The sequence below is a fragment of the Mastigoproctus giganteus genome, chromosome 8 (genome assembly GCF_048544385.1).
Source record: "Mastigoproctus giganteus isolate SK-2022 chromosome 8, ASM4854438v1, whole genome shotgun sequence".
NCBI lineage: Eukaryota > Metazoa > Arthropoda > Arachnida > Uropygi > Thelyphonidae > Mastigoproctus > Mastigoproctus giganteus.
Genome location: NC_143582.1, coordinates 121,889,062 through 121,903,500, shown reverse-complemented (window position 1 = coordinate 121,903,500; position 14,439 = coordinate 121,889,062). Strand labels below are relative to the sequence as shown.

The window sequence follows — 14,439 nt, the reverse complement described above, 5'->3', positions numbered from 1 at the left end:
CTAATGCTCCTAAAAACGATATAACAAACAAACAAACAAACAAACCGTAGTGAATGCTGTCTGGTCCTGCTGTGCTGTTCGGAGATTCTTTCAGCTCAGATTGAGTAAACAGCTGGTTATACAGAAGTGAAAGTTTAGTTGAGAAATTAAATTTATGATGTTCTGCATCAGTTTTAGTGCATTGAAAGGAGACCACATAAGAGGAAGAGGCAGAAATGTTATAAAAAGATTCTGCTAAAGCATTTCAATGTCAGTAGGATCATTTGGAATTAAATTCCTGCCCATTGCATTGTATTATCGGAGATTGCAGTGGTAGGAATTTCCCATTAAGAGCTTGAATTTTTTTCCAAATGGTTTGACTGTCAGTATTTTTGTTAATAGTTGAGGCGAATTTAATCTAGGAGTCATGTTTTGCTGCCTTCCTAATTAGGAAGGCAGCAAAACCAGTTTCGCAAATTTCCAACTACCGCCAACTAATTATGTACAAAAAACTAGGAGCCAAAGCAAGACAAAGTTGTCTTGCTTTGTAGTTGGAAATTTGCGAAACTGGTTCCAGGCACGGTTTTTTTTTGTTTCGCTTTGGAGCATTCTACATTCCACCACTGCTTTTGGTGTACACGCTTGCGTTGATCAGATTTTGGAATGGAAATTTCTACTGCAGATAATATATGGCTTGTAATGTGATCAGTTACGTGATCAATGTGTTTTTGTTGTACATATAGGTCAAGTAGAACACAAGTTGAATAGTTTTTCCAGTCTGCTTTATGAAAATTCCAAGAAGTATGGCCTTTAGGACATGACACTGTCTGTGTTTGAATTGAACTGATGATAGGAAAATGGTCACTGTGGAATGGATCACTTAGCACTAACCATTCCATGCTTGGAAAAAGAGATGCTGAACATATGGATAAGTCTATGGCTGATGTAGTACCTGTAGATAGTTGGAGAGCCAGAATTCAACAGAGTCAGGTTATGGTTATCCAGGAATATTTCTATTAATTGGCCTCTCCTGTCCATGGTGGAAGATTCCCACAATGGACGGTGACTGTTGAAATCACTGAGTAAACAGATTGGAGGTGGCAGTTTTGTGATAAGATTGTCAAGTTCAGTCTGGGAGCAAGGATAATTCGATGGGATATAAATGGATGCAAGGGTTAACAATATTCCCATTGCTATCCGAACCACTACAATTTCTAAGGAGGTTTGTAGTTGGAGATGTCTTGATGGTATGGTAGTTTTGATAAGAACAGCCACCCCACACACGCGCAGGAGTGTCAGAATACCTGTCTTGCCTAAACATAGTATAATTTTTAATTTTCAGAGAAACTTGTGGTAACAAAAAGGTTTCCTGTAAACATACACCTATTGCCTTAGTTTGTATGAATAAATCATTCAAGTCATCTATATTACTGCATAATCGTCTACAGTTCCACTGAAGGAATTTATTAATTTGTTGGATTTATTTGAGGAACATTGATCTGACTGTTTTTTCTGATAAGGTTTCTGTCTGCTTAGTTTTGATTTTTCATTTCTGGGAAAGGTTGGGCATCCTGTATCCATGGTATCATTGGCATGTAACTCTAGTACTGTGTCTTCATCCTCTGACTGAACCTCCATTTTAGTGTTGCTAATGCGTGGTTTTACTTTCTTCTGGTTTTCAATAGTAGCTGATTTTGTTGTTTCATGCAAGGTTGAGATAGCATCAGTTGGGATACTGAGCGGAGTGTTACTGGTTTCATTGACTGTAGTTTTCTTATTTTAAGTTAGCACAGTTTTGGCCCAGATGGAAAAGGAAATATTCGGTCCTATGGAGACATCTGTTTGGGTTACAGCTGAGCAGCTGTTTTTGGTGACCGATGCATATGATCGGCCAGGCAGGGTTAGCATTATTTGCTTTCTTGCTTTAAGGTATGTGACTTTATGCTCCACTTTATACTTCTGGATTTTTTTTACCTGTTTTCCAAAGGTCACACACTTTAGAAAATGCAGGATGGCTTCCTTTACAGTTTGGGCAAGTGGAAGTGGAAGCTGTACAGTCTCCTTGGAGCCGCAAATAGAGCACACAGCATTGCTTCAAAATGCTCTGAGAATGGCCGTACTTCTGGCACTTAAAGCAGCGAATGGGATAAAGGATGTAATGTCGAATCTTGCAGTTTAAGTAACCTGCTTTTACAGAAGATGGGAGATTTGGAGTACTGAATGTCAAAATAATGGACCTGGTTGGTAGTAGGTTGCCATCTTTTTTTGTCATAATTCTCCATGCACGAGTCACTTTTTGTTCGCTAAGCTCTTGAATTATCTCTTCTTCAGACACATTTAGTAAGTCCCATTCACTGATAACTCCTTTAGAGGTGTTCAGAGGGCTGTTATATATATATATAGAGCTCAGTATCAGGTGTTTTTTATTCTGTGTCTCGACCTGTGCACGCACCGAAGTTCACCTTCAGTTGCTTTGATTTGCATAACGACTCGCTGGTCATAATGTTTTGGCTCATTTGTGTAAAAACAACACAAATTAAATTTTTATCACTGCACAGTAAACAGACGTGGCAACTTACTAGTTCTACTCGTGTGAAAACACTGAAAGGAAAAATATTTGTGCATCGGCAGGTAGAGCTGGAAATATTTTACAGCTACTACAAGGGTTGAGGCCGCACCCTCCTACTCTTGAGGGGCTGTTTATGTTTGGAGGATAGATTTACAACCCTGAGAACATGTCATGATCAGTTAATACTTGGAAAACCTTGGCACAGCCTACAAAAATCCTCACCAAAAACACTAAGTGTGCTATCTTAAAATTGTAAATTTTCTGCATTGGAATTTGAACCTAAGAACCATAGGTAGAAGATGTTTACCACAAGAAAACCGAGGCCAGAATCGATTACTAAAATTAAGAGAACTAGCTTATATCTGTTAAAATAAATCAGTACGTCATATATTACTGGCTAGAATTTTGCATATTTTACCAAATTTTACAATTTTTGCATATTTTGGTAAAATATAATGTGATGTGAAACTATCATGGTGTGACATGATGTGAAACCATCATGGCAACTTTTGAAATATACGCATAAAAATTGGTTAAAAACAGCATTTAAATTCTTGGAAGTAAAAATAGTGTTGGCTAGTGAAATCAGAGAATACCTTGACAAGTAGACCCTCCTGGCACTCAGAAAGAGACTTTCCTGATACAGGGGAAAACATATATTTGGATATTTGATGAAACCAGAGAGCCTTCTACAAGAAAACAGGAGAAGGAAGGCAATGGACCTCCCTCCCCAACCAGATGGCACTTAAAAAGTTCTGGGGCAACCTGTGATACACAGATGTTACCTATAACTGCAAGCCCCCAAGATAGATGTAGAACAGAAGAAAAACAAGGACGTACAAGAAATGACAGAATGGGAGATTTGGGAGGAAGTACAACAGTCAATCAAGAAGTTCAGCTGCACACATAGGCAGATAGCAGAGCAGTTCACCAAGGCAAGGTACCTTGACACAATCCCAGTCTGACTCAAGGAATCACACACCTGAAAGCTAAGAACAAAGAGACCACAAAACCAGCAAAGTACAGACCAATAATCTGTTTCCCCACAATGTCAGACAGTGGTCAGATACCAGACCACTTGTAGAGCCAGATCATAGCTGAGCAGCAGAAGGGATGTAAGCAGATGAGCAAAGGTTGATGCAAGGAGCAATTAACAATTGACACTGCAGTTATGGAACAAGCCTACAAGAACCACTGCAACTTGTACATGGCCTACATTAACTACCATAAGGTCTTCAACTCCATACCCCATAGCGGGCTGACAGAGAAACACTGAAGATATACAAAGACAATCCAAAACTGACACTTCCTAGAAGTAACCATGGTGAAATAGAGCCTGAATCCTTTGAATTTAGAATTTGCAGTCGATTGTCATCAGTTAGTCCCACTGAAAAGGAATTAAACACTAATAAAAGAGAATATCAAAACCAGGCCAATCCCCAACAGAAGAGGAAGCTTCCAGGGAGATGCCCTGAGCCCACTATGGTTCTGTCCTAGCACTCAACTCACTGTCCACCTTGCTCAATAAAAGAAATATCCTAAAAAAAAGGAGGAAGAACCTGATCACACATACTCTCTCTCTCTCTCTCTCTCTCTCTCTCTCTCTCTCTCTCTCTCTCTCAACTGATGTACGTGGATGAAATCAAACTCTCTGCCACAACCAAGAATAAACTCCAACAGCTTCTCTGGATCACCGAAGTGTTCAACACTGATCAGGATGCAATTTGGAGTAGACAAATGCAAGACCCAAGCCATGGATTTTATTAAGGACATCCAGTCAAATGAAACTACTAGATGAAGCTCGGTGAAGAGATTGAAATCATGCCAGAGGAAGACACCGACAAGTATCTGGCGGTGATGCAGGCTCACCAGTTAGTACACAAGATCAAAGCCTGCCTGACTGAGAAATAACATCAGAGACCAAGAAGCCTGCTAAAATCAAAGATGAATGGCAAGAACATGGTCACAGCCATAAATACTTCTGCAGTCCCATTACTAACATACTCCTTCAGTATCATAGACCGGACCAACGCCAAGCTGGAGGAGATTATGGGACAACCAAGATAATGACAACAAAGAGCCATCACAACACCACCTAAAGTTGGCCATCAAGAGACTGACCATAACCTAGAAAGAAGGGAGAGGACTGACAGGTCTCAGTGAACAAGGGAAGGCAATTAAGATACTATGAGATTACTTCCAGGAAAACACAGCACCACTACCAAGCCATAAGAAAGTATAGACAAACAGCCCACAACATTCAACACCTCAACAAGGAGACCCCATTCGCACAAACAGAAGAAACAGACAGAAAGACATGTGACAAAGGCACTCCATGGCGGGCATTACAATGATCTCTTTTAAGACTACATAAATAAGATGGTTTCCAACACACGGATCATGAATGGGAAGCTCTTCTCCGAGACTGAAGGATTCATGCTTACCATCCAAGAGCAGGTAATCAACACCAGGAACAAAGCAGGCCATCACCACAGGATAATACAAGGTGGCCAGGATAATACATCAGAAGCTTGTAACAAAATACCAATACATCAAAGTCCATACTAGAGACTCCTAGTCACAAAGTATACTGACACTGTATCATAATAATGGAAAAGACGATCCTGTCTAACAGAGCAGAGAAAACTGTCATTGACAAGAAGGAAAGGACTACCTACCTAACTGACATAGTGGTGCTCAACACCAGCAACCTCCAGGAGACCTATGAGTGAAAAGATCAGAAGGTACACAGACCTAAGACAGGAAGTCAAAGAAATGTGGCATATGGAACAAGTAATGACCATCCTGATCACTCTGTCAACTTCTGGCATGGTGCCAAAGAGCCTCCATAAGAACTTAGCAGCAATAGCCCTCCCAGAGAACACTTACATTAAACTCCAGAAAGCTGCAATTCTCAAGCCTGTAGGGTAGTAAGAGAGTTTCTCAACCAACAGTAATAATAATAACTGGAGTGCCAACCACTCCATGCACTTAGTACCAGTACCTGGCACGGGGCAGAAAAAATCCCACAAAAAGGAGCAAAAGATAATAATAATAAATGTTCTGTTTCTACTCCTGGACAACCAATTAGGTCAGAATAATTTACAGTCAGGACTCAGAATGGACTGGACTGGCATACTAGTTTTTCACATGCATCATTATTTGTCACGTGCACACTTGAGAAAAAATAAGATATTTTAATAATGAGCATTCCATTTTAATCCCTCTTTACAATTTAATGACTGATGCCATATGAGCATACTTTATTTTTACAATGCTCATGCATTGTTGATCTGGAAAAATACATTAATGAGATAAGAATTTCAATAAGCTTCTAAAAACATCATGAAAGCTATTTTTTAGGGTGGCTTCTGCTCTTGCCATTTGTGATATTTTACATTTGTAGTGCTTTGCTAGCTGAATGGTACTGTACTGTGCAATGGAGTATATACACCGAAAGGACAGAATTCATGGGATACTTGATTCCTGGGCAATGTGATGCTGTCACCCCTCTCGTTAGTGATGAACCCACCAGTTGGCGGGTATATAGGTACACTGGTTTGCTGCATTCACGTAGACAGTAATTCAATGCCAGTATAGATAAACATCACGAGTTAACTGACTTTGAAAAGAAAATGCCCTATCTCCATTCGACAGTATCAAGAGTGCATCGGGAATATGCCATTGCCATTTCTGGAACATTATTCTAAAAAAATTCTGGATGTGTGTGAGAGAGAGAGAGAGAGAGAAGAAGGGACTCACCAAGAAAGAGAAGAATGATAATATCCAGCTTAGGACCCTAGGTGTGCCAAGCCCATACTCATCAGATGTGAGCCTCTGGGGTTGAATAACAACTCATCATCTACAACACTGTGGGTAGTGAAAGGTGGTGGATGAACGTTGCCGTCAACGTCTGTCTTACATTGTTTCAGCCAACCGGAGAGTGACAGTGACACAAATCACTGCCGAATTTAACAAGGGAGGTGCCAGAAATGTCTCCACCAAGATCATCAGGTGATCATTAGCCACAATAGGTTATGGGAGCCACTGATCCACCAGAATCCCATTTCTAACACCACGATACAGGACTCTATGCCTCAATAGGGCGAAAGAACATCGGCACTGGATCTTGGAGATGGGTCTCCTGTTCTGATGAGCTAGTTTCCAGTTATTTTGAGTGGACAGAAGGGTGTGTGCCTAGCAGAAACTGCACAAAGCTATGCACCCATCATGTTAACAAGGAACTGTTAAGGCAGGTAGAGTCAGTAATAGTCTGGGGCATGTTCAACTGGCACACTTTGGGACCTCTGGTACATCTAGATGCATCTCTGAACAGTTCAAGTTACATGTCCATCCTTGCAGACCACCTGCATCCCTTCATGGTCATCATGCACCGACAGGGCAATGGACTCTTCCATCAGGACAATGTGCCTTCCCACAGAGCCATTGTGTCTAGAACATGGTTCGAAGAGCATTCTGCAAATTTTACCACCATGGAATGGCTTCCCCGTTCATCAGACATAAACCCCGAGGAGCATCTTTGGGATGCAGTGAAAAGATCCATTCGAGCTTTGGATCTTCCACTCACGAACACGACAAAATTATGGACAGCGGTGCAGCAAGTATGGATGGAAATACCTGTGGAACGCTTTCACGAACTAGTAGACTCAATGCCTTGCTGTGTGACTGCCTTTATCCGGGCGAAAGATGGGCCTATCCATTACTAGGTAGGTATCCCATGATTTCTGTTCACTCGGGGAATATACAGGGTGATTCAGGAGGAACAGTAAATATTTTGGGAGGTTATAGTATCGATTATTGTGAGTAAAAAAGTTCATATAAACATGCGTGTACAATTCTCAATGGATAGGGAAATACATCTGCTTGCTTGAAACTGGTGCGCACAGCTCCCCGAATCAGATGTGACCAAAAAACAGTTATAACCTGACACTATTTGGTATTAGAAGTGTTGTTAAGAATGCCACACATCTTCACACATGCTGAATATGTGATATGGTGTCAATCTAAGGTTGTTGTGGCAGAAGTACTACTGCTGCTGCTTGTAGAGAATACCATTGACAGTTTCCTAACTGCAGAATACCAAATTCAAGAGTGTTTACCAGTGTTTACACCAAACTGCATGAGACTGGTACAGCTCCCAGCACTCATATTTCTTATGAACGTGCAAATGAACAAAATATGGATGGAACAGAACACATTCTTCAGTCGGTAGAAAGTACTCCTACTATTAGCACACGAAGAATTTCTACGCGTATTTAACCCCCACCCACAAATGACAGTGAACAGAAATATAGACTAGTTTAGTCAGTATGTACATATTACAGTACATATTAATTTTCCGATTATCACGTATCATTTAATTTTTTAATTGGTAAGGTAATAAAGGGTTGTTGTTGTTTTTTGGTTTTTAGGAGCATTAGCAACTAAGGCCATATTGCTCCGGGATATGCGGTGGTCATTCCCTGACCTTTCCGCATCTTCCGCATTTTGTGGTGACGGGCTCGAACCCCGGTCTAATCAAGAAGCATGTGATACGCACTACTGCTCCTTCGCACCTGGCTACGGAGGCACCCCATATAATAAAGGGTAAATTTGTACATAATATATCTTTACTTTTATAGCCTGTGGATAATATTCCTCCTATTTTCGCTAATTAGAATCGCTGTTTAATTGAATTAAAATCCAGTTCACAAACGGGATCACAATGACCGGCATTTATTACACATCGTATAGTGAACAGTACTTTACTGTGGTGACTCCATCGTAATGTGATTTGATTGTACAGGGAACCAATTGTAAAGGGGGGGCATTGTATTTTTAACTATTTAGCATTAGTAGAGGCATATGATGCAAGAAAGCAAGCTTATGCAGCATCAGTAAAAAAAAAAAAAACGACTTCCACTTCACCCCTCCATTCGTTCGAAATACCTGTCCATCTGAGCCTTAAATTTATTTAGGCTATCAACTTCCACGACAAGGGATGGAAGTCTGTTCCATCAACCAACTACCCGCTGGCTAAAGGCAAATTTCCACATGTCTATCCTACATCTGTCTTTCCTCAATTTGAATTTATGCCCTCTCAGGTGATTATTCTGAGCAAGAGGAAGAATCCCATCAGCATTGAGCATGCTCAAACCATTCAAGGCTTTATACACCTCTATCAGATCACCTCGCAGGCACCTAGTCTCCAGACACTGTAATTTGCAAAACTTAAGGCTTTCTTCATAAGAGCAACCCTTTGTTCTGTTCACTAATCTTGTTGTCCTTCTCTGTACTTGTTCCAGCAGCTCTACATCCTTCTTGAAATGAGGCCTCCAGACCTGTATACAGTACTCAAGGTGTGGCCTGACAATTGCCTTATACAAGGGAATAATCACCTACTTATCCCTGCTAGAAAAATTCCTGTATATCATTGACAAGACACCATGAGCTACTCTTCCAGCCTGTCTGCACTGCTCAGAGAACTTCATATCTGCCTGCACAATTATCCCCAGGTCCTTTTCATTCTCTACCACTGTCAGTGTAGTAACACAGAGTTGATACATTGCTCTGGGGTTACTGTTTCCCATATGTAGTACTTTACATTTGTCAATGTTAAACTTCATTTACCACCTCTCAGCCCATCTGCTCAACCTTTCCAGATCCTGTTGCAGCAGCATAGTGTCAGAAGCTTCCTTGACAACCCTGCCAACCTTTGTATCGTCTGCAAACTTGGACATTAAGCTTGATATACCATCATGAATATCATTTATAAATACAGAAAACAGTAATGTACCCAACACTGAACCCTGAGGGACTCCACTAATAACATTAGTCCACGATGAGCAGTGTCCATTGATTACCACTCTCTGTCTTCTCACCCTCAACCTCCCCTTTAAACATAGCAGCAATTTGCCTCAATGCCACACTGCTCCAATTTGTGCAGCAGTCTTCCATGTGCAACAGTATCAAAAGCCTTTCTAAGATCCAAGTATATAATATCAAAGTTATTCCCTGCATCCAGTTCTTTTGTGACTGCATCATAGTTTCCAATCAAATTGGTCAGGCAAGACTTCCCCTTAACAAAACCATGCTGTGTCCAAGCTATAACCGAAGTCTTGTCCAGATGATCCTTGCAGTGCTTCTTTAACCAGTGCTTCCATTAATTTTCCTGGAACAGAAGTTAAACTAACAGGTCTATAATTACTTGTGTCGGCCTTTGATCCTCCTTTGTGAATTGGGGTCACATTTGCACATCTCCAGTCTGTGAGTACCTCACCTGAGTCCAAGGAAGCTCTCATAATTATGGCTAAGGGTTTGCTTACTTCCTTTGCTGCCTCCTTTAATATAACTGGATAGATCACATCCACCCCAGGTGCCTTTCTTGTGTTTACCTTCAACAATTTCTCCTCCACTTTACTCTCAGTTATTACAAGATTCTTTAGCTTACTGCCAGAGTTGAATACACCTCTGGCATTCCCCTCGCTGAACAACTCCTCATGTATGAATGTCGATGCAAAATATTCATTTAGTTTGTTAGCTACCTGAGCAGGATCATCAACAGTTGACCCATCGATATCAAATGGACCAATCTGATTCATCCCCTTCCTTCTAGAGTTTACATAAGTAAAGAACTCTTTGCTGTTTTTCTTTGCATCCCTTGCCAACGATTTCTCGTAATCTGCCTTTGCCTGCCTAACCTCCTTTGTAACTTGGTTACAGATCAACCTGGATCTATCATAGGCTTCTGTGTCACGTGTTAATTTATATGTATCCCATGCATTTTTCTTCTCTGTCATATGTCTCATTAGTTCATCTGACATCCATTTAGGCCTAAACCTTGAACAATATTTCTTAGTATGTAAAGCCTAGTAGCTTCCAAGGTAAGTTCCTTGAATGCTTCCCATTTTGAATTTGCTGTTGGTAAGATCTTCAGTTGGTCCCACTGTATAGAATTTAAATACTGTCTCAGACCATAGTCGCCTTTACAAAAGCAATAACCGTTCCCTTTACCCCTGATGGTAGTTACCTCTTTGAGTAAATCCCACTTCAGCACACTGTGATCACTGCCACCTAGTGGTTCATTTATCTGCAGATTCTTAATGCATGAAGAATCACTACTGATAATCAAATCAAGAGTATTACTCCCTCTAGTTGCCTCCCGAACATGCTGATATAGAAAACAATCATCCAATAAATCCACAAAAGCCTTGCTAGTGTGTAAGTGACCAACCCACAAATTCCAGTCAATATCTGGGAAATTAAAATCCCCCATTATAAGACTCTCTGATGTACTGGCCCACTCTATTTCCCTGTACAGTTTCTTATTATACTCATCAGAGTCATTAGGCCTATAGCACACTCCTACTCTCAATTTTGATCTCCAATGGTTATGTCACACCAAACTGACTCGACACTGCACTGTCCAGTGATGTTGACTGGCTTCACTTCCTTGGATTTTGTGTGTTTCTTAACTAATAGCATAACCCTTCCTCCCTTCCTATCCTGTCTATCCTTTCTGTAGCCGTTGTACTCCCCAAATTCCAGTTCTGCATTCCTTATATCTGTGTGACACCATGTCTCTGATATCCTAACAGTATCCGCCTTTGATGCTTTGAGCAATACCTCAAATTCATCAAATTTATATACCAAACTCCTAGCATTGGTGTACATGCAAGTATACATGCACCTGTTTCTATTCTTAGCTACCCTAACACAACCCATGTGTTTACTTGTACCGCAATGACTCCCAGCAGTCTCTGAAATATCCTGCATCTTGTTTTTCAGGCTTCTGCTCATTCCAATAGAAGCAGTGCAAGAATCACTTTCGCCTCTGCCAGTGGCTACTGTTAATCTATTAGTCTTTGTATCCACCCAAGCTAGCAGTTTTCTGACCCACCTATCACTGCCTCGATAGCATCAGCAAATATTCTTGCACCCTTTCTATTTAAGTGTATCCCATCCCTGTAGAAGCAGTCTCTCCTGTTAACAAGTATAGTCCAGGCTGAAAAAAATTCTACTCTATTTACGCGAAACTTAGAATAATTGGGGCAGCCGCTTAGTGGGGCCAAAAGGCACTAGTCCCAATGTGTCCCAAATAACCGGAATCGACTGTACCTCTCATAATGGCTTTGTGCATGCCAGTTTCAAACAGCTGTATATCGGTATCCATTGAAAATTGGATACATGTTAAAATGAACTTTTTTACTCAGAATAATCGATCCTCCCAAAATATTTACTATTCCTCTCGAATCACCTTGTACATGGAGTTTATTGCTGCTACGAAAAAGTATGGCCTTGGGAAAAGGCAATAGTCACCAATCTTCCATGGATTAATTTACAGACATAAAAATAGAAAGCTTGCTGTGAAACAATAGCATGCAAGAATGTAAATTTTAACTCAATTTCACAAAGGACAATATTTCCAATTTTGCCGATTTTTAACAAACTGTTTGCACAAACTGGCTCAATCACACCCTGATTCCATGTAGCATTCATTTACTTAAACAAATATTTCTTGTGTAAATTTACAATATCTCGTAACACTTCAGAAACAATTTTTTATACTGTTGAATCATATTAACTATATTTTTTGGTGCATTAGTTTTAAACTTAGGGACTCATACTAATATGGCTGCAAGCCACACAATGTGAAGAAGTTGGCAGCATGTGGCCCACATGCTGCCAACTCCTTCCCAAAGGCCAGCTGTGGTTGGCCTTTGGGACAGGTCACAGACTCAATTCAAACAATAGCTGAACAGCAATCATGTTATATTTTTAACAACCCACAAAGGCAGATCTAAGGAAGTCTCACAAATGATTGGGTCAATATTAAAGCTCAAACAAGAGAACTGTACTGCCATGTTAAAACTATGTGATATGATTTTATATGATATTTAAGGTTTGCTTTTCTGTCATGTTTATCTAAAGTTATTCAAGTTGAACAAAGATTTCATAAGCATCTTACAAAAAGAAATACCATTTACTGCTTACCTAAAATGATTTTTTTCACAAAACACATTCCAACATCCCAACTGGACAAGAAAAAGATACATGAAATGCACATCATCATAAAATGTGGTGTAGCTAGTAGACCTTGAAGTCTTTTCAAATTACAAGGTGAAATCCAGAACCACTGTTTAAAGAGGATTTTTCTTATATTACACAGCAGAGTTAAGCAAAAAAAAAAAAAAAAAAAATATCATAACTAAGTCAAAGAATATTACAGAAATACCTTAGAATTACGAGGCAATCTCTACTTTCAGGCACTTAAAGTGTGGGTAATTCAATATTTTGGATAATATATATTCATACCCTTATTAAATTGACTTTCAGACATCAGTGAATTTAAAAATGAGTGCAAAAAAAAAAAAAAAAAAACCCCAAAGTGTTGATAATAGTAATAAAAAGCATAAGAACCATTTTATTAAGTTTTAATATAAAAAAGGAGATATATTTTTGGTGCATATACAGGGTGTCTATAAATTATTCACCTGATTATGAAGCTCAATTAATATTTTATTGTAATAGATATTATAAGAAGGTTTGCTGCACTTATAAAGAAACTCAGAGAATTTCTTATCACACAACCATACTTTAGAAAACTACCACATGGGTACGTTTGGTAGCATCTACAATGTCAAGACAGTAGCCAATTTCATTCCAAGTGTTTTGAAGCACCTCTTGGTATGCAAAAAAGATTATAAGATTATAAGCACAGGCTATGAAGCAGCATTATCTTCAAATAGGCCTACAAGGCTGGGACAATTCATATTGAACAATTAGACTTTATGCCAGACGGTATTCAAATAAACAAATTTCAATCTTGCAATTAAAACACTTTATTTACAATAAAATAAAATACAAGTGTATAAAATGAAATGAAATGAAATAAAATAAAATATGTAGTAGTCTAAAACTGATGTGATTTAATTTACAATAAAATAAAAAAAAATATATAAAATAAAATATGATGATAAAAGCGATAAAAACAGTTAATAAAATACCGTAACAACTGTAGCTTTCGGAGACAGCGGTCTCCTTTCTCAACAGCATATTTCTGCTGTGTGGCACATCCTTAAATAGCAGATCCATGGCACTCGTCACATGGTTCCTCAGGAATATGGCTGGAATTTCCCATTTATGCACCGGAACCGGAAATGGCTCAGGAGCGCGCTAGCTGAAACCGTTAATCTCGCCCAAGAACAATGGTTTCAAAGAGTACGTAAGCGTACACCCTTGTCTCTATTAATAGAATTGCTAGCTGCCCGTAAACTCTCGAGACATTTACGGTCCCAGAATCCCTGTGCATGATCCGTGATGACAGCATCCTCTGGGGAGATTTGATGTTGCTTCTCCCAGAAGTGTTCTGCCATGGCAGACTTCCCATAGTTTGCGAACTTTATTGCATTCGTATGCTCCCCCAGACGGTCTTTCAGTCGTCGTCCCGTCTCACCTACATAACACACCCCACAATCCGGGCATTTAATTTCGTATACCACCCCACTGTTGGCTTCTTTCGTTATGGGGTCTTTGACACAAGATATCAACTGTGTACAACCTCTGTCCCGGGAGTTGCACACAGCGTATCTGGCACCCCCGAATTATTCGTGCAATGTGGTCTGAAAGGCCCGGATAGTAGGGAATGTATGCAGTGCTCACAGGGACGAACGTCTCAGTACTGGTGGACTCCGCTCCTCTAACAATTCTGTCCAACACCCTCTGGGGGTAGCCGCATTTCTTGAGGTCTGCCGTGACATGAATAATTTCGTTATCTCTGTCCTCGGAGGTGCTACAGTGGGACCACACCCTATCTACTAAAGCCTTGACAACACTACCCTTGTGTTGGCTGGCTTGTGCCAAGGTATAATGAGTATATTGACCTCGGCACA

The 14,439-nt window shown here is 40.0% G+C and overlaps 1 protein-coding gene across 1 annotated transcript in view; it reads right to left on the bottom strand.

The window, feature by feature from the left end:
- Positions 1 to 14,439, bottom strand: part of rasp (protein-cysteine N-palmitoyltransferase Rasp) — a 372,659-nt gene that overhangs the window by 39,493 nt on the left and 318,727 nt on the right. The window contains exon 10 of the mRNA XM_090380322.1: positions 12,542 to 12,683. Within this exon, the coding sequence (XP_090236448.1) occupies positions 12,542 to 12,683 (142 nt within the window). The remainder of the gene's footprint in view (positions 1 to 12,541; positions 12,684 to 14,439) is intronic.